The sequence below is a fragment of the Tachysurus vachellii genome, chromosome 20 (genome assembly GCF_030014155.1).
Source record: "Tachysurus vachellii isolate PV-2020 chromosome 20, HZAU_Pvac_v1, whole genome shotgun sequence".
Lineage (NCBI taxonomy): Eukaryota > Metazoa > Chordata > Actinopteri > Siluriformes > Bagridae > Tachysurus > Tachysurus vachellii.
This window is the reverse complement of record NC_083479.1, coordinates 14,514,155-14,539,441: the sequence shown is the minus strand read 5'-3', so window position 1 is coordinate 14,539,441 and position 25,287 is coordinate 14,514,155. Positions and strand designations below refer to the sequence as shown.

Below are 25,287 nucleotides of genomic sequence, written 5' to 3'. Positions count from 1 at the left end.
TGAAAAACCTCAAAATAAGGTGCACCACTTGTTAAGAGACCTTTAGCACATTGTATTATGAGTGTCGCCACTTGATGGCACAACATCTCCACAGCATAACAAAACAAGAAACTTTTCATTGCACTGCAGTTATTTAGTGCCATGACTCAGCAATTCCACAACATAATACTGAAACAGTGGAATCGCCGCAGCTCCACCTCAGATCCTTCCTCCATGTACTGCTAAGTATCTGCTTTACTCCATAATGATTCGATAATCAGATTTGCATTTCAATAATGGACTAAAATGCACTGAAAATTAAGATATCAATTTCACTGTGTGCTTACCTTAAAGGCCAGACAGACTTTCCAGGCAATGAGTTTCTCTCTGGCGTTGAGGATGACAGGATAGCGTACCTCTTTTCCTTCGCTGTCTCGTTCCACCTTTCCATCCAGAGCAGGAGATTTACGGGCCTCAGCGTGGGCATAGTCTGGACCCACTGTGTATACCTGAGGTGATATGTGCACACATAAACAAACACATGACAGGGAAGGCTGTGTATTTTTGTTTGTATGTTTGTTAGATGGAGAATTGGCTATGCCTGAGCAGACAAGAGCATATTACATGGCTGTAGCGTTGCGGCACTGGTCCAAGTGCTACTAATCTTGTCACAGCACCAAGCACACTGTGGACACCGAATATCTCTTCAAAGCTGTTGGCTTACCTCAGCTCAAGGCAGAGCATTGAATGACCTTAAACTACCTTAATTTATTACCTTAACGTCCGTCCCATCTGTAGGCATAAACTCTTCATATATGTAAGAGCCAGTTTTCCGGACACTACTCTCAGGAGAATAGACACTACTTCTGCTGCCAATCTGCAACAAATAAATTTGAACAAGGTCATATAAGGACTTAGGATCTTATCTAGATTGGTTTTGTGTGTAAGTGTGTGTGGGTTGGGGTTGTGTCTAACCTTGCGGAAGAGCCTCTGGCTGCCCCCTCCTGCAGACGTAGGATAGTAGATATAGACGTTATGGTCCTCGGCACTCACCGGCTTCTCCACAAAAGGCTTCTGGAAAATTTCCCCATTTACCTCCACATGGTCTTCTCCCTCAACCAGGTTACATTCTGAAACCATGCACATATACACATAATGAACACATGATAAGCAAGAGATACCACAGTGATGCTTTCCCACAATTCTGTCTGCCACAGAGTGACCAAGACATTCTGATTGACATTCATTTTAATGAAGTAATTTTAAGGCTGATGTGCGTCTTGGAAAATTAATAAATTACTGCTGAATGCCTGTGGGAAACCGGGGGTCATATCTTGATGTATTTTGCCCCACGTTAATCCTACACTGGCCATCGTAATCCATAATAACAGAGCAATCTAAATGTTTCAGGTGAAATATGAATAGAAATCGTTCCATCATGCAGCAAAAGAGAAATCTTAAAAGAAATCTTTAACTGCTTTGAGAACATTCATTTTAATCTGTTACAGGTTAATAATGTCTTTTTTTAATCAAACATCACAACTATCAATATTTTACAATCAGATGTATTCAGTTGATCTGTGAAAAAAAATGACTATTTTTAACTGACTATTTTATAGAACTTGTTGGTTTCACATTTAGTAACAAAAAAATAAAATAAAATTTAAAAAATTTAAAAAAACACATAACCCACACAAAAACCTTTATTTCATATATATATAGACTACAATGTACAATCGATAAACAATATTAAACAATAATAAATAGTTACATTTTAACATTAAACTATTAATATATTGTTGGATAGCGGTGAATCAAACCGGACTATAAGCCGCAACTTTTTTCCAACGCTTTGAACCTTGCGGCTTAAACAATGACGCGGGTAATATATGGCTAAAAAATAAAATATTTTTCCAGCTTTCGAATTTTTTTTCTTCAAAAAAACACGGTGTGTGACGTGCTCAGTTTTTTGGCAGCATGAAGCTTTCATTAGACCAATGAAAGGTAGATTCTCCGATGTTTGAGAAATGCTTTCAGAAAACTGAGTAGGGACCACAAACTACAAAATCAAAACAAACGTGTAGCCAATGAGCAGAAAGGGGCGTGTCTTGTCAATATGCAGTGGAGAGAGTGTTCAGTGCGCATGTGTTACACTAGCAGGAAGCGGTTTTAACATTGACATGGAGGATAAAAACAAACAAAGAAAGTGAAGAAAGGCTTACGATAAGGCAAGAAATAGGAACCGTGTTAATAAAGGATCAGCTTTCAGCAGGATCAGCAGAACTGAAGGAGCGGGAAGTTGGCGCATATTCACAGATTGAAGTTTCCAGAGTCAATAACTCCTGAGCTAAACACTGCTACTACACAAATAACACCTCTTTTCTATCATAGTAATGTAGAGAGGCAGCTACAACCGCTATGTTAATTGCTTGCTTTGCTCTGAGAAATTCATGAAGTTTTTATGTAAAAATATTAGGAGTGTGTGGTGGTGGAGTTTCAGTGCATTTTCGTGGGAATTCGGTATCATGATGGTGCTAAAGTGCAGCTTGTTCTATAGGGAAAAATCTGTTTACACAAATGTACAGAGAGGTTACCCGAGTTTCTGTAGCCTCTCTTTTAGGCTCAAACTGATCTGGCTGTTTTTTTTTTGCTGATCTCTCTCATAACATGGCATTTCTGTCTGCTGAACACCTGCTCAAGGGATGTTTTTTTTCTGCATAAACTCGAGAGGCTGTTCAGCAGTTATAGAAATACTCAAACCAGCACCAACAATCATAACACAGCCAATCATATCCCCCCTACATTCTGACAGTTAATATGAACATTTCCTAGAGCTGCTGGCTCGTATCTGTATTTTATGCCTGCCACTGCTGCAACACGTCTGGCTGATAAATGTGTAGGTGTCCAGATGTTCCTGTGTGGGCTTCTGTCCAGCCCAATATTCTGAAAATACTATAGAGAAAACAAAATGTTTCTGAAAAATATGCAAGTCCAGAGTACTAAGAGGATAAAAAAAAAACTATGTGATAGTTTTCTGTACACAGAGTTCCATCAAAAACAGATTGTGTGTTGCTGAAACACAAAGCAACATGGCATCGTGTTCTTGTAATGATTGTGTTGTGATAACACAGAGGGTTACACTGGAGGCACAAGCTGCACAGTCTTGATTGCTCAGATGGGATTGATTAAAGTGTGCTCTTACTGAGACAAAGCGCAGCAGTCAGTTTTTTCTGACAACAGAAATGCCAGCTAAAGCTCTTCAACCGTGGCCTGATTGATGTTCTATTAATAGTCACATCACTGTGCAGTGCTGAGAAAACGCTGTTACAATGTTCTGGCTCTTCAGGTCACAGAAACGACTGCTATGCCATTCGTTCTTCACTGCTGTGCCGCTTCTGAGGATTCCCTGATACAGAAATGGCAACGTTTGTAATCGAGCCCATCAGTTTTCATCCAAAGCTGCCCATAATAGCATTTTTGCAGAAGCCCTCTTTTAACATTCCAAGAGACAGGAATGAAAACAAGACGATGAGTGTTTAGTAAACACCTTCACTGGTGAGGGTTTTGTGATTTGAATAATTAAAATAAACAGGTCTGAAAGATGCTGTGAGACATTGCTCTGGAAACACGACGACATTTCCGCTTACTTACTGTAAGTGCATAAGAGGCAACTCTGCAATTTTCTCATACACGTTTTGCCAACATCGAGATTAAAGATGGAGGAAAGAAAGAGTAAATCCAGAGTAATCTAAAACCTAGGAACTGAGAGGCAGACTAGTAAAAAAAAGGAAATGAAAATGGCAGCAGCTGGTCACTATGTTATTTTTGTTAGTGAAAAAGCAAGTCTCATGAGTACAAACTCATCACAGAGACGAGAACGAGAGAGACACAGAACAGACAGCGTGACAGATGTTGCCATGGCACCAGCACTGTTACCACGGACACAGAATGATTTGATTGACTAGACCTTTAAGAAAAAAAAAAGAATAAATAAATGATAAATAAAAAACCCCACACACTGTTATGGAAGAGATTTTCTAAGAAGATCCCAATCACAGACCCACTGTGCAGTTCCTTTTACTATTGTGTAATAAGCTGCACAAATTGAGTTTAAAAAGCAAGTGAAAGGGTGATTTAGTCAGTTGTATTTCTTTATCTTGGACAAACAATGCTGCAACACCAACATGCTGAAACCTTTAAAGCTAAAACTGGGTATCGAATTGGAGGAAACTTTATTCTATAAAAGTTCTCCTGTCATTTCATGACTGTAATCGTGAGCTGTATTCACAATGTTCACAATGACCAAATACCTCAAAACTGTTATACAAACCTTCTGGACTTGCGGGGTCTCTGTTCAGGATGGCGTAGCGTGGAAGCTGGATACCTTCTGCCTTCAGAATCTGATACACTTCCCTCCTGTTCCCAAGGAGCAACACAAAAAATAAGACAGATGTATAAAAATATAAAGCAATTTGTATTAGGACAAAAATACAAAAATACAAACCAACCCATTTACAGTGCATTTTGTTTTCGATAATCTTTTTTTGTATGCAATGGATATAAATATGATAATCCTTGGTTTGTTATGTATATGCATTAGAAAAAATTAGAAAGAAAGCTACACAATTTTGAAATAATATATATACACATTTACAAAATTCGTAGTTAAAATCTATATACGCACTTTTTCATATGACATGACAGCTGCAGATTTCTGCAGTTCCGCTGAACAGATTAAAGACAAACACTGCCATCATAAAATCATGTTACACATGACCGCAACAACAGATGTTCTTACAGTTAAACAAACCCAAACCATTTCTCAGCAGGGACCTCGGTTAAGACTGTCGTATAGTTTTCTTAGCAAAGCTCCTGTGCTATGAGGCTCACCTGTCCTGAATGCAGTACTGCAGATCCAGATCATTGATCACAAATGGATTCCTTAACTTTTCATAAGCTACAGCTTTGTCCAAAGGAAATCCTTTAACAAGCAAAGAAAGAACAACAACAACTTTAATGAAGAGCCACCACATTTTGAGATTATAACCGCATTTACAATGGCTTCAAATTACATTTACATTGCCAAATGCCATAAATTATAAAGGCTTTGAATTACACTAACTAATGCACTAGTAACTAGTTCTCCAGTTACTACCAACTTACTTATAATGGAAGTCTAAGGACAGTCTGTTAAAGATCTCAAACACAAACACAAAATGTCTTCCATGACTTTCCCTTTTTTTCTTTTTTGCACAAGGGCAATGCCACGCTGCAACATGTTTGGGTCTCTGATGCCCCTTTTCCACCGAGGCAGTTTGAGTGCTGGTTCGGAGACAGAGCCTAATTTAGAACCAGTTCTTTCTTTTTCGACCGCCAAAGCACCGGCTCTGAACCAGGAAAAGTGCTTCTTAAGTAGCACCAAAACGTTGCTGGTCTAGACTTAATAACCGCTTGTGTCAGTGGCTGTGGGCGGGGCTACTGTTGGCGCATTCGATAATGTACCTTAAGTATACTAATGTTTAATACACTTTTACTTTACCGCGATATGATACATTATCAGCACACATTATAGTAGGTAGCTACATGCTAAGGCTAACTTTTTTCTGTGTTAATGATAAAATAATTTTATGTACTTTCTCGATTACAACCTCCGTTTATACAGATTACATGGAGCTGCACGTAAACGTTGGATTCACTACGTTCACATGCCAGTGTAGGTTCACAAAGCCATGAGCATTAACAGTAAAGCAACATCCGCCATGGTTGATGTGTTTGTGTTTGCCGCTGCTGTGCTAAAGTTGCTGGGACACGTGAGACGTATACAGTGACGTCACACTCAGCTCTGTGACGGCTCTCTAGCCGGTGGAAAGACAAACCGGTTCTTAGAAGGTTCGCCAGTGGAACCAACTTTGAACCAGCACCAGTGCTAGCTCTGAACCAGCACTCGGTTCTTTTTGGTGGAAAAGGGGCATTAGTTCCAGTGAAGGGAAATCTTAACACATCCCATACAACTGTTGCCCCTTTTCCACCGAGGCAGTTTGAGTGCTGGTTCGGAGCCTAATTTAGAACCAGTTCTTTTTCTTTTTTTTGTTCTATTTCGACACCCAAAGCACCAGCTCTGAACCAGGAAATGTGGTTCTCTAGTATTTTACCAAAACATTGCTGGTCTAGACTTAAGAACCGCTTACGTCAGGGACTGGGGCGGGGCTGGGGGCGTGGTTACTGTTAGCGCCTTTGATAATGTACCTTTAGTATACCAATGTTTTATACACTTTACCGCAATATGATCAGTTATCAGCACACATGATAGTAGGTAGCTACATGCTAAGGCTACCCTTTTTTCTGTGTTAATGATAAAATAACGTTATGTACTTTCTCAATTACAACCTCCGTTTATACAAATTACATGGAGCTGCACGTACACGTTGGATTCGCCATGTTTGGATGCCAATGTAGGTTCACAAAGCCATGAGCATTAACAGTAAAGCAACATCCGCCAGTGTTGATGTTGTGTTTGCCGCTGCTGCACTAAAGTTGATGGGACAGATGACACGTATACAGTGACGTCAGACTCGGCTCTGTGATGGCTCTCTAACCGATGGAAAGGCAAACCGGTTCTTAGAAGGATCGCCAATAGAACCAACTTCGAACCAGCACCAGTGCTAGCTCTGAACCAGCACCCAATTCTTTTTGGTGGAAAGGGGGCATGTGTGCATTTTTTTGTGTCAACAGTTTGTGAAAAGACTACATAAGGGTGTGATGGTCATGTGACCACAAACATCCGTCCACAGTATACAGTGTATACTGATATACTATTTTATTTTCCTCAGACTGCCCTTAGGCTGCTGTTGTAAGCATTATCATGTAAGCGGTTTTTCAAGTTTCACACACTTTTAAAGCAAAAAAAGAAAATTATGTGTACATGGAACTAAAAAAGATCCAAATTGAATTTTTCTTGTGCTCGAGTATCATTAAACATCGTAGCAGCATTTACACACAGATTTTAATACAATTTACTCTGGACAAGCATGTCAAATAATTTAAGAAGGCTTATCTTTACTCACAACCAGAGAAACCTTTTTACAGTATATGGAATTTTATATGGGAGATGCAAAATTGGATTGAAAATTACAACATAGTTATCAATCTTAGAGAAAGAGTGCTGGATACAGTAAATCAGTAGCTCAAGTAAATGTTTACTTTCTGAGTCCAGAGCTTAATGTTTACGTCTCAATCACATTAACTAACCCAAAAGACAAATACGGAAGAAAATGTAACTACAGAGACCAACAAACTTTCACATCCCAGATAGTTCTCCGAGTAGTCAAAATAAAACTAATAACTTATTACTACATTCATGGGTATTTCATGACACCACACCATGAATGTAGTGAGTGTGCAAACGAACTGTGCACATATGTGTGTGTGTGTGTGTGTGTGTGTGTGTGTGTGTGTGTGTGTGTGTGCGTGCGTGAGTGTGTGTGTGTGTGTGTGCAACACAAACATGACCCCACTCACCTTTGGAGTGGAATGAGATGAGACAGTCGCACAGTGGCCAGTTCTCCACAGGCTCGTTAATGATGACCTCCTCCTCAAACGTGACCACCGTGATGTACTTGAAGAGACAAAGGCGCTCCAGGATCTCTTTCATCGGTTTGGACTTGGACTTTTTGGCCATGGCACAGATTCCCACCACTATCTGTCTCTCTGGAGGCTGCAGGGTGGAATGAACAATCCGAACACCCATGAGATCAGACTCTGTTGTCTGTTCTACAGGCTACATTATGCAAAATAAATTCTTGGCATGCTGTGTTGGATTTTGCCAAATGCTTTTTTAGAGAGATAAATCAAGACCGTAAGCAGGGTCAGAACAACAAATGCACACCATTACCGTGACACACTATTTATTTAATCGGTGACCTTGTAAGCTGGCAGGCAAGGACACCAGTCATAGATTTAATTACAAATCAATCCAATTTACTAAAATATGTCACAGAAATTAAATTCTAAAACTAGTTTAATTGGTCTTAATATTTTCATTTAAAATGCAAATCAACGAACAGCCTTTGAGCAAAGTCAAAAAAAAAAAAGTATAAAACATGATCGGATAACACAAACGTAAAACTACTATCTGAAGGAAATAGAGATAAACACCAGAGGCCTTTAACTAGATTTCACAAGACCTGGAAATGGGTCGTAAATATGATTAGAGACATGCACTAATGCATATTACGTTCTAGGAGTTAGAAGAATTTAGTAGCCTGGGCCTCCAGGACAAGATTATGTGTCTGGGTAATCCAGTTTTAAATGAGATTTTAGGCTTGTTGAGATTTTAGTTGATTCAGTAGGCTAGAGGTCACTAGAATTGCAATGCAGAATTATTAATCCTACATACCGAGTCGTACTCTTCCTCATCCGCATCTTCCTCCTCAACGTTCTCATAGAGGAAGTCGTAGCCCAGCACTCGGCCCGGGTCAAGCAGCTCCTCTCCTTCTCCATCATCAGCACCAACAAAGAAGCGAGGATGATCGGCATCCTCGCTCTCAGACATGGCTCTGACCCACTCTGCCTCGTATCCGTTTTGCCAGGTGCCAAGCCAAACCGCCGTACTGTGCAGGAGAACGAAGCCGCTCGCAGCGCCGTTTCATAAGCCGGCACGGTTAAAAGGGCCGAGCCGTCACTCCTCTCCCTTTTTCCTGTTCTTCACAGCTACTCATTAGGATGTTGTTCACCTTGATAAAACGAAAGTAATTATAAAAAAAAAAAATACGTGGCTAAAAAAAAAATCTCAGGTGTCTCAGGCAATCTCAGGCCATTTAGCACAACTGAGAAGATAAAGCAAATGGAACTCATTTATATCAGCAGAGACAGTGTGGCCAGAATCTATCTGGTTAAAAGGCTCCAGAGAACTTCTCCTTATTATCAGGAGTGGTGGACTAATCACGGTCTTTAAATGCACAGAGATACCAGAAGCAGGAAAATGAATGCCAAAAGAGCTTATTTGCATTCTTTTACGCCTAGAACCTCTTTGAAAACCTATTAAATTGCCATGATAAGTTTCCAGAAGTGAGGAAACAAATGAGAGGGAAGAGACCTTCTAAAAAACATCAAATACACCATTTTATCTATGTTTAATCATTGCAACACACAGCATACATTATGCAAACATCAAATTATCCTGACCACAGAAAACCAATGATATGTGGTAAAGCACTTATAAGCCAATTAGAGAACAGGAGGCAAAACAAGTCACAAAAACAAGATTGGCTTCATCAGAGTTCATTTTCGTTCATAGAATATTATCAATTCTTCAACTATGAATTATAGCATGGTAACTAACACCGTGCTTATAAATGGAATTCACACAATATGTAGATTATTTGGGATTTGGGAAGAATAATAAAAAATAATAAGTTTGTTGGTTAGAATAAATACATATTAATGTTTATATTTGGGAACTGATAAGGATGATTATGGTTTTGATTGTATTTTAGCACCATCCCTTAACATTTTCTGTTCATTAAAAATTTTCAAGTTTTAATTTCATGTATTAATGAAGTTTCTTTTATCTTTTAACCTCTGTATCCTGATCAGAGCCTATAAAGGGAAAACTGGGACTGAGGAGGGAACACATCTGGGAAGGGACAAAGTGCACCTCACACAAACAAACTCATACATTTATGGCATCTGGCAGATCCCCTTATCCAGAGCCACTTACATTTATCTTATTTATTTAGCTGAGCAATTAGAGATTAAGGACCTAGCTCAGGAGCCCAGGAAAGGCAGATTGGTGGCCCACTGAGCTACAGACGCAGGACTAAATCAGAGTTCTCCTGACTGAAATATCTAACATCAATGAAACCATTCAGCTCTTACATGAGCACCAGCTACTAACAGCGTTCACTGACATTTTCTTGGAAAGAAGTCCTCAGACTTCAGTCCCCTGCATTTACCATTTCAGTTTCAATACTCACAGATACCAGCAGAAGTGAAAACTCAAAACAAAATGGCAGTTCATCGTTCTGCCAGGAAATCTTCAACCCTAACAGAGCTAAGTTACTGTACATCAGGATTCATAGACAAGTGCCAATTTGAAAGTCTCAAAACCGATTCTGGAAAAGTGTCAACCTAAACTTAGAGTTTAGACCAATATACTTTTATTGCAAGGAAGAAATGATGATGTAGATATGGATATGTCTCTAATGAACAACGGTGACAAGGAAAAACACCCTGAGATGACATGAGGAAGAAGAACGCTCGAGAGGAACCCGAGCGACATCACAAATCATTCTGCTTCTAGAACCATGTACTATAGAGTCAGCGCTAAGAGCGATGGAAAGATCTTCAGTATAAAAAATAAAACATTGTGCTTCGTATTGAGATTAAACCAATCGTGTGAAGCAGATCTTTACTCAGAGCTACATCTGGAGTCAAAACAAGATGGGCGTGTATGGGCGTGTGTGTGTGTGTGTGTGTGTTGTGACCAATGACACTGACCATCTGTCACGGACACCCTTCAGTCTGACAACATGCCAGAAACATAGAGAGGGAATAAGGAGCCTTTGGTCATGAAACACAAAACATTATATATAAACATGAGTGAAATGCCAAAAACATGCAGAGTATGGTACAAAAAAAATCATCTCTTAACCATTGCTGTGCTTTACAACCTCAATGCATTTGAATTACATTTGTTTAGTGGGATCAACACACACACACACACACACACACACACACACACACACACACACACACACAAAGAAATCAAGAGCAGCCTGACTTTGTCTTTATAACCTGATACTAAACGACGAGGCATTTAACAGCTCATCATTTACTTGAATGAATCGACACACTCATGAATGAATCGACACAGTATTTTGAGCCACATACACAAACAACACGTTACAGAAACACGTCAAGAGAAATCACAGAACACGTTACAGAAATCGTGTTTTTACACGCACAAACGAAGACAGTGTGTTAAAGTGTGTGAAGATTAACGGTGTAAGGAGAATAAATTCAGCTCTGTTGTGACTTTCCGTTAAACAACAACAGACAGATATTTAACTTACCTTTTGCTGTATTAATGCTGGGGTTTTTTTTTATATCTATAAATCTCTCTGTGGACTTTTTCGGAGATCTTCTCAGCACGGTCGGTTTCTAACATTAGCCTTCTAAAAGCCCTGAAACTAGCTAGCATGAGAAGCTAAAGCTAAACTGTAGAGCTAGCGTTAGTTAGCCAGCTTTAACCGTTAGCTTAGCATCGCTATCTACCGTAAATGTTTATTATTTTTTATTTTTATTTTTTTAAACGCGGTTCCGAGCTTCAGGCAAGTTTATTACCCCTGTGCTGTTTTATTGCCGTCAGAGTTTTCTTGTCTCCGAACAGCAGCTAAATGCTAAAGCTCGTGCACGAGACTTTTCAAAGAGCCGCATCAAAAAGCGAGAGAGCGAGTGGCACGCGGTGACGTCACGGCGTCGATGTGTGACGTCAGAACCGAAGAGAAAACAACCGGAAGCTGCAATCCTGATAAACTAGAGTCATGATATATGTCACTTCGGGGCCAAACATCACACTCATATGACCAAATTGTTGCACAAAACACACAGTTGTATGATACCGTTATGGCTCTATGCTGTAGCACGTTTCCCTTCACTGGAACCCAGACATGACAATGCACCTGTGCACAAAGCGAGCTTCATGGAGACACGTGTGAGAAGGACACAGTGGAAGAACTTTAGTATCCTCCATAGAGCCCTGATCTACAGAGCCCTGATCCACAGAGCCCTGATCTCAACCAAAACTGAACACCTTGATGATGATGATGATGATGATGAACTGGGGTGCTGACTACACCCATGTAGGCATCCTACCCGGTTGTGACCATGCCAGTAATTGATCTGCATGGTCAGCCAGTGTCTCATGGGATTGTTGTGAATGAAGTCGCCCGGAGACTGTCATGCCTTCTTTTGAACCAATGTTGTGTCAGTCAGCTGTATTTGTTTGTTAAAGCTGGTCTTTATCAGCAAGCAGGTCTGTGCTGAACTCAGAGTTTAAGATGAGCCATTAGTTCATCAGGAGCTCTCGGCTGCACTATTATAAACTGTTGTAGAAAGGACATTGTTTACATTTACACTATTTTACTGTAGAGTGTCACCCAAGTCAGGATGAGGTTCCTCTCAAGGTTTTGTCCTCTTATCATCTCAGGGAGTTTTTCCTTGATGCCATCGCCTCTGGCTTGCTCGTTAGGGAGGGAGAGAGGGATGGATGGATGGATGGATGGATGGATGGATGGATAAGACGATGTTTACATGTAAATGTAAATAAGATAACGCCTGTAGGTCACATGATGTAGCTCATGGAATAAACTGAAATGCTCATTATGACTTAATACTCAATGCATGCTGTTACTGATGTTCTTGTGGCTGAATGAGCACAAATCCAGTTTATTCCATGAGCTACATCTTGTGACCTACAGACTTTATCTTATCTTATTTATATTTACATCAGAATCAGAATCAGGTTTATTGGCCAAGTGTGTTGACACACAAGGAATTTCCAGCTGTTTGTGACTCTCAAAAGTACAGACATAAATAACAGTATACTATACAAGACAAGACACTACAGACGATGTAAGACAATTTAGACAGTACGAGTATTAAATATGAATACAGAATATATAACTGATCAGTTATGTACATAAAGTGTGAGAAATGCACTGTAGTGCAAATAACAGTATTGTGCAATATTATGCTTTCGTACAATATACAGCAGCAGTAGAGTGTGTAATCTATACGGATGATGTGATGACTGACAGTTCTGATAATGATAATATCTATAATATGAAGCAGGGAATATAATTATGGTGAGTTGTTAATCAGGGTGATTGCCTGGTGCCTGGGGAAAGAGACTGTTCCTGTGTCTGGCAGTTTTGGTAAACAAAGTTCTGTAGCACCTGCCAGAAAGGAGGAGCTGAAAGAGGTTGTGTCCAGGGTGTGAAGGGTCAGTAGTGATTTTTCCTGCCCGGTTTCTGGTTCTTGGATGGTACAAGTCCTGGGGAGTGGGCAGGGTGGCACCAATTATTTTTTCTGCTGTTTTTACTGTGCGTTGCAGTCTGTTCCTGTCCTACATCTAAATGTGGTCTTATCTTTTTGTTACACATAATTACAGTATGTACAGTACATTTATATTTGTGGATTTTATTGTTCATCATTGTCAAGTTTCACTAACATATTTTGTGTACAGAAGCATACATCTCGCCTGCAATTTGTTGCATACAAGCATGCAAATTATTCAGTTTAGTATACAAATATATTTGATATAATTTCATGCTGCTATGCCTTAGTCTGACTGTCTGCCTGCTGCTCACAATGAGCCTGATGCTTTTCTACCAGAAACTTCTTGCAATTTGATTGGCTGTTCAAACTTCCACCAGTTACAACAGGAACACATTTTGATCTCTGACACATCAGAGATTATAAGAACCAATCCAACTAAACACTTCAGATTTTATACATTAAAATGTAGCATATAAACTAAATAATTTTAAGATCTCTTTTTAATGAAAACGTTGTTCCTAAACATAACCACTAGATGGCACTGTGTCGCTGAAGTAAATTCTCAGATTATTTTTGTCCATTTGGAGAAAAACAGGGAAAAAGTCTTAATGTGATTTAATGAAGCAAAGCATGGATTAAGTGACCTCTTAATCTCTCCCACACCTCTTTATAAGCACTCTTCACTACTCATATTTTTTTAAAAAAAGAACATTTTCACATTAAGCATAACTATATAATAGGAAAGGTAGAAAAGTCAGTGTCTCTGGGTCACTGTTTTAAAAAAGGAAGCCACATTAAACTGTTGTTTGTAATAGATGATAATGAAGGCTTAAAAAAGATTCATAAGAGTTTGGCATGTGTTTTTAGGTCAACGTTTTAATATTTATAAATCTGTGAGACATTTAGTGTAGGGAGATTTTTCTTTTCTTTTTCTTAAATACCTAGCATAACGTTTTGGAAGGGTTGACAAATATATTTGCAATTGTTTGAATCATTTTGTAAGGCGATTCTTATATTTTGGTGCTGTAATGATTGTCTTGGTTTTCCAAAACTCGAGAAAAAACTATTAAACAAATGATAAAATCCAAAGAAAGATCAACAGAATAGAGTGATGCTTTGCAGACACTTTATTACACAAATAACATTGTTACTGAAAATAGTATTCTTGCAATAAAACCTCAGTATGTCACAACAAATATCAGACACGTCTCACATCCTGCTTGGAAAATGTCGTAAATACAGCTTTAGATACATCTTAATAATCCTCTTTTTTTTTCTTTTCACTTAATGCGGCACAAGATAAATCAAAATACAGGTGACGATAGCAGCGTTTTGAAGAAAGTGGCACATCTGTAGTAATATAGGTGCTGCAGAAGGCGAAATACATAATCAAAAAGGCACAAATGTACAAATAAGAGATAAAACAAACATCTGAACCAGTTACCTGAAAACTTAAAAAAACTATCAAGTTTTATCAAGATAAATTATCAGCATACATCTGCCAATTTAAAATGAAAACAAATCTACCTCCTTCTCCTCTTCCATTAAAAATAAGCATAGGGCTCTATCCCTAAATCTACCAGTGTTTGCTCCTCTACGCTTTTGCTCCCTTAAAATCATAAATTAAAATGGCAGTCGTTTATATTCTATTAAAAAAGAAAAAAAAAAAAGGTTTCTGCACAAATAAATTAAAATATATTGGCAGCCAATGCGTATAGTTACGTATATGATTGCGGTACATTGTAAGGGTTCGAGCACGGACGGAGAAGGTGGAGCCTGGGCTGAATCATTAGGACGAGGAAACGGGGGGAGGAGGGGCAGAATATTCCTCGTTCTCCGAGTCAGTGGCGTCTTCGTCATCCTTCTCTAGGTCGCTGCCCTCTGTGCTTAGACGGTCAAAGCCCTGCCGTGTGTAGCCTTTGTGGGTTGCGAAGAAATTGCCTAAGTTTAATGTTCCTGCAGCTTTACCTGAGGAAACAGGGACAGAACTTTAGAGCTCTATAAAAACATGTAGATAAAAGCAGCCGGAACGTTTCTGTAACGTCAGTAGTTACGTACTATTCAAATGAAAGCAATATAAGACATGAGAACTTCTAGCTAATGACAGAAAATCCAAGCCTAATGTTTTGAGAATGAATCATGGAGCCCACAGTTTGTTACTGAGTAAGTAAATATTAGCACATCTGAATAATACTTAATAGAATTGAGCGACATTTCATCAGCTGCATTGATAAAGATCCTCAAGACAAATTTCAACCAATTACAATTATTAAGAAAAGAGGGTGAGATCAACACAATCCCACACACACTGAGAACCATCGAAATAAGGACAGATCCATAATTATTGGCACCCTTTGTAAAAATGGGTCAAAATTAAAATTTAATTTAAGTAGGTGTAAAGGTCTATTAAAGAAGATCCGAACATAACACTGCACCTGATGCCTGCCACAATTCTGTAGCTTACTGTAACGAATGTTGAAATGAATCTAGTGGAAAGAAATGTAATTATATTAGGGTTAAATAAATGTTCTCTACTGCCTCCTGATCTTTGCTGTGATTCCTGCCTCCAGTCTCTAGCGTGTCCCACACAGCAGCCAACAATCTCGTTACATAAAAAGGTCATTTAATAAACGATTGAGAACCTGCAACTAAATTCACCTATAACTAACACAACCCTAAACACACTGTTAAAACTAATCACCTAAGCTAATAATGAGGTTAAGAGCAGTGTTGTCTCTCAAAACCATATTACGTTGTAAGTTCTCGCCATTTTTCCCAGAGCACTTTAATACAAGAGGTGAACATTTCTAACCGTCAGTAAGTCTTTCTGGTCACGGCTGCACTGCTACAACAGTGATGGTCATGTTGTAGGTAGCTTACTGCTAAGAAATGCTGTATTAATCCTGCGTTCACGGTCTTTATTTAATCCCCTGACTGTGTGCAGTTTCCTGAGGCAGTGCTGCGTGGAGTTGTTTACAGACCGGCTAAACAATGCATGTTGATTTAGCTTCATCGTGTATTACTCCCTACACTTTAAAATGCACATACGCAATTTAGAAAATGTTTCTGTCAGGAAAGACAGTATGCACTGCGATAAGCTAAGAGGCCATGCGGGCAGGAATAAACCTGTGCTCACTTGCTAATGTCTTTATAACTCCGACTACTTTTTTTCTTCGACTTTATTTAAACTAAAGCTAGTGAACCATCTGTACATTTCAATCTTCTGAAATAAAAGTCGTTTATGAAAGATATCATTAAAAAAAAAAAGTGAAAGCTCACAAAGTGTTATTAAGTACATTTACTGGATCTCTCCATGCCATCTTAAAAGTGCCTTCAGGGCTTTTCCGCTTCAGATCCGCGCCATCTGTGGTGCATTTTTAAGGGCCGGGCCCTTTCCAATTAATGCCTAGTGCTTAGTCACGGAGAAAAGAGTCTTTAATGTCTCTGCATTGCTGCAGACTCACTGGCACAGACTGTATTAGCAACACAGTCTTGTAAATGAGCATAAATGATATTGCTCATGACATGTATATGCATAACAGCATTATTCTTCAAGGGACTGTTACATGCTCTGGGTACATGATAGAAAGCTTCCATTCACTTAACCTACACATCTGTAGGTGTAAATTTGCTGAAGAACACAGCAGTAGTCTTAAGCCATGCAATTTTTCCATCGTATACAGTGATCGCGCTCTGACGCATAGCTGCAGTTTACTAATTAAGTGTATGTCTGTATGCACTGAAGACAGAATGGTTCTGAGACAGATCTTCTAATGGCTATATATATATGGTGAGCTCCACCCACCTCTGAGTTTACCCAAGATTCCACCTGACGATCCAGATGGTTCCAGCTTCACCTCATGACCATCTTGTAAAATGGGGAAAAATGAGATACATTAAAACCAGGTGTAATGAGGCATACAGTACAGGCACAGGTTCTGGAGCAGTTGATGTAGTGTGGTTATACAGTAGATATGTGTATCTTTTTACCCCTAACAGGTGTCGTATATGCTTCTGGTGGAGGCTAGGGAGCGTTTGAACTACATGACTAAACCACAAACTAGACCGGTGGAGCCTGAGGTGCTTATGTGACAGTGATGTAGCACTCGGGTTTTGAGTAAACTACTGAAATAATTGCTTCTTTAACATTAAATCATGGTAAAACAACATCCACTATATTTTACCGCCGTTCCTTAATCAAGTATTCCGTTCAGAACTCAAATGGGACTTGATTTGAGTAAGGATTTATAGGTTGTATGTAACTGGAATAAGTGAATGCACTGATCATTGACGTAAAACACGTCGCATTTGCTTTTTCTCTGCTTGGCCCAAATGTTTAAAATACCCGCATTTGTAATTACTCGAAATCAAGTAACTGAGTGCTTGAGATGATCAAAGTAGTCACATGTAGCTTAAATGAATCGTTTTGTGCTGGAAAATCTCAATCAGGCAGACTATGACACAAAACCGACATTAAAGTGAAGCGCGGCAATTTAATAGAGTTGAAATTAATATTAATTAAAAACAAAACGCAGTGTGACCGACAGATGAAACAGCACGATCACACCAAGTACAAGGACTCCTTGTTGCCTTTTAAAATTCCTGACTATGAATCCTCTCTAGTTACCTCCATACATCCTGCTCTTCTTCCAGCGGATGAACACGCCGATAGTGATGACCAGCACGAGGGGCAGAAGCAGGAGCAGAGTGGTGATGACTGCAGGAGACAAACCCTGAGCTGTGGCAGTCGTCTTCTCATTCTCCTTTTCTTCCACTTTCTCCTCTGGAGCCTTGACCTGTTGAACCGGCGCTGCCTCCTTCTCCTTAGTCGCAGGTAGTTTCTGTACGGTCGCTTCAGGGGCATGGACCGTCTGCTTGTGGATCGGCTTTAATTTGGCCTGGACGAACGTTTCTGTTTCTAAGAGAGGAAAAGAAAAGAAGAGCGTTTTCAATTCATTTGTTCTATACTGAGGTAAATTTGTACTTGCGCCATTTAAACAGTGTTTGGTCAAAACAGTGGCTTTTGATACGACACGATTGTTTTATAGCCAAGTTGGTAATTAAACCTTAAAACATGAGCACTTTTCCTTTCTCACGCAAGAACTATGTTAGAAAATCTCAATTATAACACTGAGACTAATAAAGGAAATTGGCCAAAATGTGCCAACCTTAATGGCTGTGTCATTAAATCTAATTACAGAGTAGTACAATTCCTCACTTAATTACAGGGAAAAGGTTGCCTTAAACATGTAACTCTTCACCTACACAGGCTTTTGTGTAATCTCTGGGCAAATATCTGCCCTCTGCTTAACATAAACGCAACAAGGAACGGCTCGGTAAGTATTTAGTGCGCTCTGCGTTTTCTCCACGGTGCTCATGAGCCTGGCATTTTCTCTACGTGCCTGAACACGTATAGCTTGACAACAGAAAATGTCAGCAGACACGACAATTTCTGTTTGTTCCTGCACCCCTGACCTGATAGACCTGAAAGTCAAAACAGAAACCAGAACAACAAGAAGGAAGCGAACATGACAAACACGAGCAGACGCTCAAAAAAAAACCTGTAAACAAGACAGAAAACATACCTTCGATTTCCTGCACCTCGATTCCGCCCTTTTTAACAGAACGATGCTCTGCTTCTGAAAGGAGAAAAGGAGAATACGGTTAACTGTCTTTTGTAACTGACATTTAATAGCTGCCCATTAAGCTACCTTCTATCAAGAGAGCTTATAAAAAGCTGAATCTGTGAAGGTCTGATGGGTTTTTCACCTTGAATAATGTTTAAAAAAAAAAACATGATCTTGGCTATGAGTCATCTCAGGGCTGTATTCAGGATATTATGAATGTGCAGCCATGTCCTTGCTACATGAATATAACAAAGAAAAGGGATGGATGATTGACATGTGAGGGTGAAAAACACCCCAGATCTCAGCAGGGCATCTTGACAGCAGGTTGTGAAGTACAGCATCAAGCGTGAGGCATAATGCGATTCTTTAGACAACAAGCAGAATGTGTAATATGTGTACATCAGTCAAAATCGCACACAAGACCGAGCCACATGGCTCAATGAGGCCAGACTTCATCCGTATGTCAAGTGCTTAGGACTTTAGAGACATTTAGAGAAAAGCAGAAATATTAAAAGTGTCATTTCACAGATTAATCATCAATCCTCTGCACTTTCATGCTTTTAAGTGCAAGTACTTTCAGATGATTTGGACGATGATTATGTTTGAATATAGAATTAATATAGAGAGAATTTCTTAACTTACTTTCTGATGGAACAAACTTAATAACCGAGTCCGAGGTGGCGTCGCCGATGAAGACGCTTCCTTCCTTCGTGACGATGATGTCGTGTGGCATTTTGAATTTCTAAACCATATAAAACACACGAGACAGTAATTATCACCTGAGATTTCACAGCACTGTTGATTTCTTGAACTAATAACGATTCTAAACGTTAGTAAGATGGTAAAGAAGACCATCTACTTTTCTAATGCAGCACCTCTGACAGTAGCTCATGTCACGTGTAAGAAAGACAAAAAATTTCATGTTCAGTTCATATTTTAATATGCATTACTGGGATTTTAGTACAATGTATGTTTTAGTACTGAACCTTTTACACATTTACATCATTACCTTCATCATTTAATGTACTGTGGACTCAAATCTGCTGCAAGCATGAGTTCAGTGAGCGCTCTAAAAATCTCGGTGGGGTTTTGCTGATGCTTTGGTCTTGCCTTTAAATAGAATTTAATTTAGGTTTTTTTTTTATTTCACATCCATATCCAATCTATTTCTCTGTTCTGCTATAATACACACTTGAAGTACTTGCTCCATCTGTAAAGCTGCTTTGACACAATGTCCATTATTAAAAGCGCTATACAAATAAATTAGAATTGAATTGGATTGAATTTGGAAATGCTGTTGCTGTGCACTGGTCAAAATAGGACAAGCTCTGGCTGCAGCAAACTGAATCGGAGAGGAAAACGGACTCGCTCCGGATAGAGCAATCAAAACAAAAGCCTTCAGACTAATCGGTACATGTTGATGGGAAATGCTGTGCGTGGTGATTTCTCAGAATGTGCATGACCGTATATTCGCACATACATCACACTATATTCAAGAGGCCGGTGTATGAACTCTGCACCAAAGGGTAGAGGGTGGGAAATCTAAAGCATCACCTGACAAACCTACAAGCTGCTAGGCTACTTTCAGGTTAGGTGTTTATCTTCTTCCCAGCACAACCCGATCAAATGTTTTACATCTGATCCTACGCAAAGCACAACAAGCTGGAGGGAATTCAACTGCTTTTAAAAAAACTCTTTTTTTTTCAGTGAAATAATTCAACTTTTCAGAGAAATTTACATAATCTTGTTAGCGAGTGGATTTACAACATTTTCAACTGAAAATATTTCCAACAGTGCTGTATTAGTTCATCACATTTAGTTAAATCAATCTTTACTTAATCCTTATTACTGATAATAATAAGTAAACTAAGCCAGGTCGTGAGCTAGACTAATCCTTCAATTACAGTAAGTGCCGATTAAGTGTGTGTGCCTTCAGCACGTAAACATTTTGGCTTTGTTTCTGAAAACTCATCAATGGAGAAATCATCCTCATCAACAGCGCTTGGAAAATGTCCAAATAGATTTTCCAGCAGTAAGAGGAATGACACAAGCATTACTTTCTTCTGATGTAATACCTGCTCAAAGTCCAAATGTTGCTTAAACCTAAATGTAAAATACTGTAAAAGGCAGCACCATAATCCCATCATGTCATCTCACTTACATCTGCCAATCAATCATAACAGCACTGAGTGTATGAGAAAGTAAAGCTACAAGGATACAAGATCTGTTATGTAAGGTGGAGCAGCAGTGCGTGTGTGTGTGTGTGTGTGTGTGTGTGTGTGTGTGTGTGTGTGTGTGTGTGTTCGTATAAGAGCACCTGCGTGTCGGGCGCAAATGTATCCAGGATCTCCTTGGTTGAATATTGGAGCACAAAGCCTCGGAGCGGGGCGGACTGGCCGTATGCTGATTCTCCATTCACCACGTAGATTAAGCCACCTGAAACAGCACATTAGCATGAGAGACACGCCGTCTGAGAAACAGCAGCACATAAATATTGATTCAGCTTGTACATTAAACATCAAAGGAGCTGCCAAAGAGGCTGGGTGATCAAATCAACTGTGCATATTAAAACACAGGGCCCAGTCGAGTGGAACTGATACAGCGACGAGTAGCGACACACGTTTGTTCGTGTATTCACATCTAATGTATTTTGAATTTCGTTTGAATAATTGCTTTAAAGATTCATTAATTGTATAACATAACATTGATCAATTTATTTAAACACAATTGTTTACTGTATTTGTGCCACGTTAGAACTCTACTTAGATCATCTAGTCATTTTTTATTAATTACTAAATCAATTTACTATATCGATTAGATCTTAAAAGGTGTCCTGATTTTAAACTGAAACTTTGATGACAAATACAGTACCTTTAGTATTAGGGGCTATAGATGAACAAAAAAAATCCAATACTCTGAGGTCATTATGTGGCTTTTTCATTTTGTACCTTGAATCAAATCAAATGCGGAAAAGAGGTGAAGAGTCGAGTGCAGGCGGGTTGAAGAGGGTGGAGAAAAGTGTCAGGAGTGTTGTGTGTGACAGAAAAGTGTCAGCAAGAATCAAAAGAAAGGTATACAAGACAGTAATGAGACCAGTTCTGCTGTATGGGTTAGAGACTGTAGCAGTGAGGAAAAGACATGAGGCAGAGATGGAGGTAGCAGTGATGAGGATGTTGAGGTTCTCTTTAGGAGTGACGAGGATGGACAGGATTAGGAAGGAGCACATCAGTGGGACGGCTCAGGCTGGCTGTTTTGGGGACAAGGACAGAGAGGATAGATTGAGATGGTTTGGACATGTACAGAGAAGGGAGATGGTTATATTGGTAGAATGATGTTGGAGATGAGATGAAACTGTCAGGTAAGAAGTCAAGAGGAAGGCCAAAGAGGAGATATATGGATGTGTTGAAAGTGGACATGAAGTTAATTGGTGCGAGAGTAGAGGATGCTGAGGATAGAGTTAGGTGGAAACAGATGATTCGCTGTGGCGACCCCTAACGGGAAATTGTCAAAAGTAGAAGAAGACCTTGAATTAAATCAAATATTCTGAATATGAAATCCTATATTAAGAACTTGGTCCCACCTTGGTGCTCTGCATACTTATCATCTTAAAAAAACAAACAAACAGTACTGAATATTGTACAGATTTCTGACATTTAGCACAATTTTTAATTCATTGAGTGAGAAAGAGTGCGTGTGTATGTTTGTGTGTGAATATATTGTTGTGGAAGCTTTTGAAATATAGCAGACCGGTAGGCACGGGCAAGAGTCAAAAGGTTCACAATTTATTTGTTCACAATTTATAACTGCTGCTTAACAGGACCCAACACTCCTCATGTAGCATGAGCGTGGATAAGGCTAGATCATTCTTTACATTGGGATTTTATAAACATGAGTCAAAACACAGAGACTGAAGAAAGGAAAACATCTTCAGTCATTGGCTACATTACGACATCTGATCATCGACTCTTACCAAGGTCTGCCTAAGCTGTTTATGAGTCTCGCCATCTCATCTCCAGCTCATTCTGACCCTCTAATATTTTACACAAACCGTCTCTGGTAACAACAATTTCTAGTCACAAACAACTTCTAGTCACACACACAGAATGTCAGACCTTCACAAAGAACGTCTTAGTAAAAGTTTCCATCATGACGTATACATATATTTATATGTGCTCCATCTATCGCTCCCTCAGCTTCTCGTACACAAAAGCATGCACACCCACACACACACACTTGTGCTCAAAAGTTTGCATACCCTGAAAGAAATTGTTAAACGTTGCCATTTATTTGGAAAATATGACTGATAATGCAAAAGAATTGTTTCTTATTTAAGTATAGTGGACACGTAGTGGTAGTAGTTTCTGAGGTGATGCTGACTTGGCTGGATACTACACCATGGGGGAAGACAAAAGAACTGCGAACCGACCAGCGTAATAAGGTGGCTGAACTTTATAAAGCAGGAAAAGGATATAAAAAGATCTCACAACACTTAAAAATGCCAGTCAGTACTGTTCAAACTCTGATAAAGAGGTGGAAAATAAGAGGTTCTGATGACACTAAGCCACAGTCAGGGAGAGCAAGAAAGATTTTAGAAACTTCTACCAGAAGAATTGTTTGGGAAGCAAAGAAAAACCCATAAACAACTTTGAGAGAAATAATGGCTGCTCCAGAAAAAAGTGGTGTTGTTTCAAGGAGCACAATAAGGAGGTACTTGTACACAAATGACCTGCATGGTTGAGTTGCCAGGAGAAAGCCGTTACTGCACCCATGCCACAAAAAGGCCCACCTTCATTACACCAGACAGCACTGAGACAAGCCTCATGGCTTCTGGAGCAGAGTCATGTGGAGTGATGAGACAAAAATTGAACTTTATAGTCACAACCATAAACACCATCCCCACTGTAAAGCGTGGTGGTGGATCTCTGATGTTTTGGGGCTGTGTGAGCTCCAGTGCCACAGTAAGTTGTTAAAAACTGATGGCAAGATGAATGCAGAATGTTATCAGAAAATACTGGAAGACAATTTGAATTCTACAGCATGAAAGCTGCACATAGGACGCCTTTAGATCCAAAGCACAAGGCAAGGTTGATCCTCCAATGGCTGCAGCAGAAAAAGGTGAAGCTTCTCTCAGGTCTCCTGACCTCAATATCATTGAGAAACTTTGGGGAGATCTGCAGTTTGTTCAAGACCACCAAAAAATTGACTGAAACTGCAGGCATTTTGCCAAAAAGAATGGACAGCTATAACACCTGAGAGAATGAAGGACCTAAAGGTATGCAAACTTTTGAACAGGGATTATTTCCTTATTTTCTTTTTTGTTATGATTTCTTTGATGATTGTTCCATTCTGTTATGCCTTACATATTAACTTGAGTTAATAAGAATATAAGAAATAAAAGAAATTAGTTTTGCCTTCTACTCTTGTTTTCTTTAAAAAAATGATACACATCTGGCAAATTATCCCAAGGTATGAAAACTTTTGAGCACAAGCATATATAAGAAGCAGAGGGAGCGACAGACAGAGCACAAGATCACATTCTTACTGGTTCAATTTCAACAGACATATAAAAACTGATAGTTAGAGAAAACTTTAGTTATAAATATTTTATGAACAAATCGATTCTTATAACAGAAAAGGTCAGGATTGCTTTGGACCAATATCAAAGTAGCAGCCCACATCTACACCATACAATCCCAATGCCACTGGCTTCATTCATAATTTATTAAAAATAGAAATAGGGTCTATATATAAAGAGGGCAGATGATTTTTATTTGTTCATTCATTCATTCCTTGACTCACTCACTCACTCACTCACACACTCACTCACACACATATTCGCCCACCCACTCGCCCACTCGCACACCCGCCCACTCGCTCACTCGCCCGCCCACACACTCACACCCACACACTCGCTCACTCGCTCACACGCTCACTCGCAAACACACTCACTCGCGCACACTCGCTCAGACATTCGCAAAAACACTCACTCGCTCGCACACTCGCTCGCACACTCCCTCGCTCACACACTCCCTCGCTCACACACTCCCTCGCTCACACACTCCCTCGCTCACACACTCCCTCGCTCACACTCTCGCTCCCTCACTCACTCCCTCACTCACTCCCTCACTCACTCCCTCACTCACTCCCTCACTCACTCCCTCCCTCCCTCACTCCCTCACTCACTCCCTCACTCACTCCCTCACTCACTCCCTCACTCGCTCCCTCACTCGCTCCCTCACTCCCTCACACGCTCCCTCGCTCACACGCTCCCTCGCTCACACGCTCCCTCGCTCACACACTCGCTCCCTCACACACTCGCTCCCTCACACTCTCGCTCCCTCACACTCTCGCTCCCTCACTCACGCCCTCACGCACACACTCACGCACACACTCACGCACACACTCAATCACGCACACACTCACTCACGCACACACTCACTCACGCACACACTCACTCACGCACACACTCACTCACGCACACACTCACTCACGCACACACTCACTCACGCACACACTCACTCACGCACACACTCACTCACGCACACACTCACTCACGCACTCACGCACTCACACACTCACTCACTCACACACTCACTCACTCACACACTCACTCACTCACACA

The 25,287-nt window shown here is 39.9% G+C and overlaps 2 protein-coding genes across 11 annotated transcripts in view; both read right to left on the bottom strand.

The window, feature by feature from the left end:
* Positions 1 to 11,429, bottom strand: part of ppip5k2 (diphosphoinositol pentakisphosphate kinase 2) — a 32,709-nt gene extending 21,280 nt beyond the window's left edge. For 7 of the 8 annotated variants that reach the window (XM_060895183.1, XM_060895185.1, XM_060895186.1 and 4 more), the window contains exons 1-8: positions 11,052 to 11,429; positions 8,375 to 8,711; positions 7,498 to 7,693; positions 4,870 to 4,960; positions 4,310 to 4,395; positions 955 to 1,109; positions 755 to 856; positions 327 to 488 (exon numbers count right to left, since the gene is read on the bottom strand). In XM_060895183.1, the coding sequence (XP_060751166.1) occupies positions 327 to 488; positions 755 to 856; positions 955 to 1,109; positions 4,310 to 4,395; positions 4,870 to 4,960; positions 7,498 to 7,693; positions 8,375 to 8,530 (948 nt within the window). In that variant the 5' untranslated portion in view covers positions 8,531 to 8,711; positions 11,052 to 11,429. Of the gene's footprint in view, positions 1 to 326; positions 489 to 754; positions 857 to 954; positions 1,110 to 4,309; positions 4,396 to 4,869; positions 4,961 to 7,497; positions 7,694 to 8,374; positions 8,712 to 10,476; positions 10,497 to 11,051 lie in introns of those variants that run through there. The other variant, XM_060895184.1, reaches the window with a different exon arrangement.
* A 2,721-nt stretch (positions 11,430 to 14,150) lies between these two features.
* The window catches only part of pam (peptidylglycine alpha-amidating monooxygenase), a 67,675-nt gene continuing 56,538 nt past the window's right edge, over positions 14,151 to 25,287 (bottom strand). For all 3 annotated transcript variants that reach the window (XM_060896707.1, XM_060896709.1, XM_060896708.1), the window contains 6 exons: positions 20,983 to 21,101; positions 19,308 to 19,407; positions 18,624 to 18,677; positions 17,666 to 17,956; positions 16,844 to 16,906; positions 14,151 to 15,006 (listed from right to left, as the gene is read on the bottom strand). In XM_060896707.1, the coding sequence (XP_060752690.1) occupies positions 14,828 to 15,006; positions 16,844 to 16,906; positions 17,666 to 17,956; positions 18,624 to 18,677; positions 19,308 to 19,407; positions 20,983 to 21,101 (806 nt within the window). In that variant the 3' untranslated portion in view covers positions 14,151 to 14,827. The remainder of the gene's footprint in view (positions 15,007 to 16,843; positions 16,907 to 17,665; positions 17,957 to 18,623; positions 18,678 to 19,307; positions 19,408 to 20,982; positions 21,102 to 25,287) is intronic.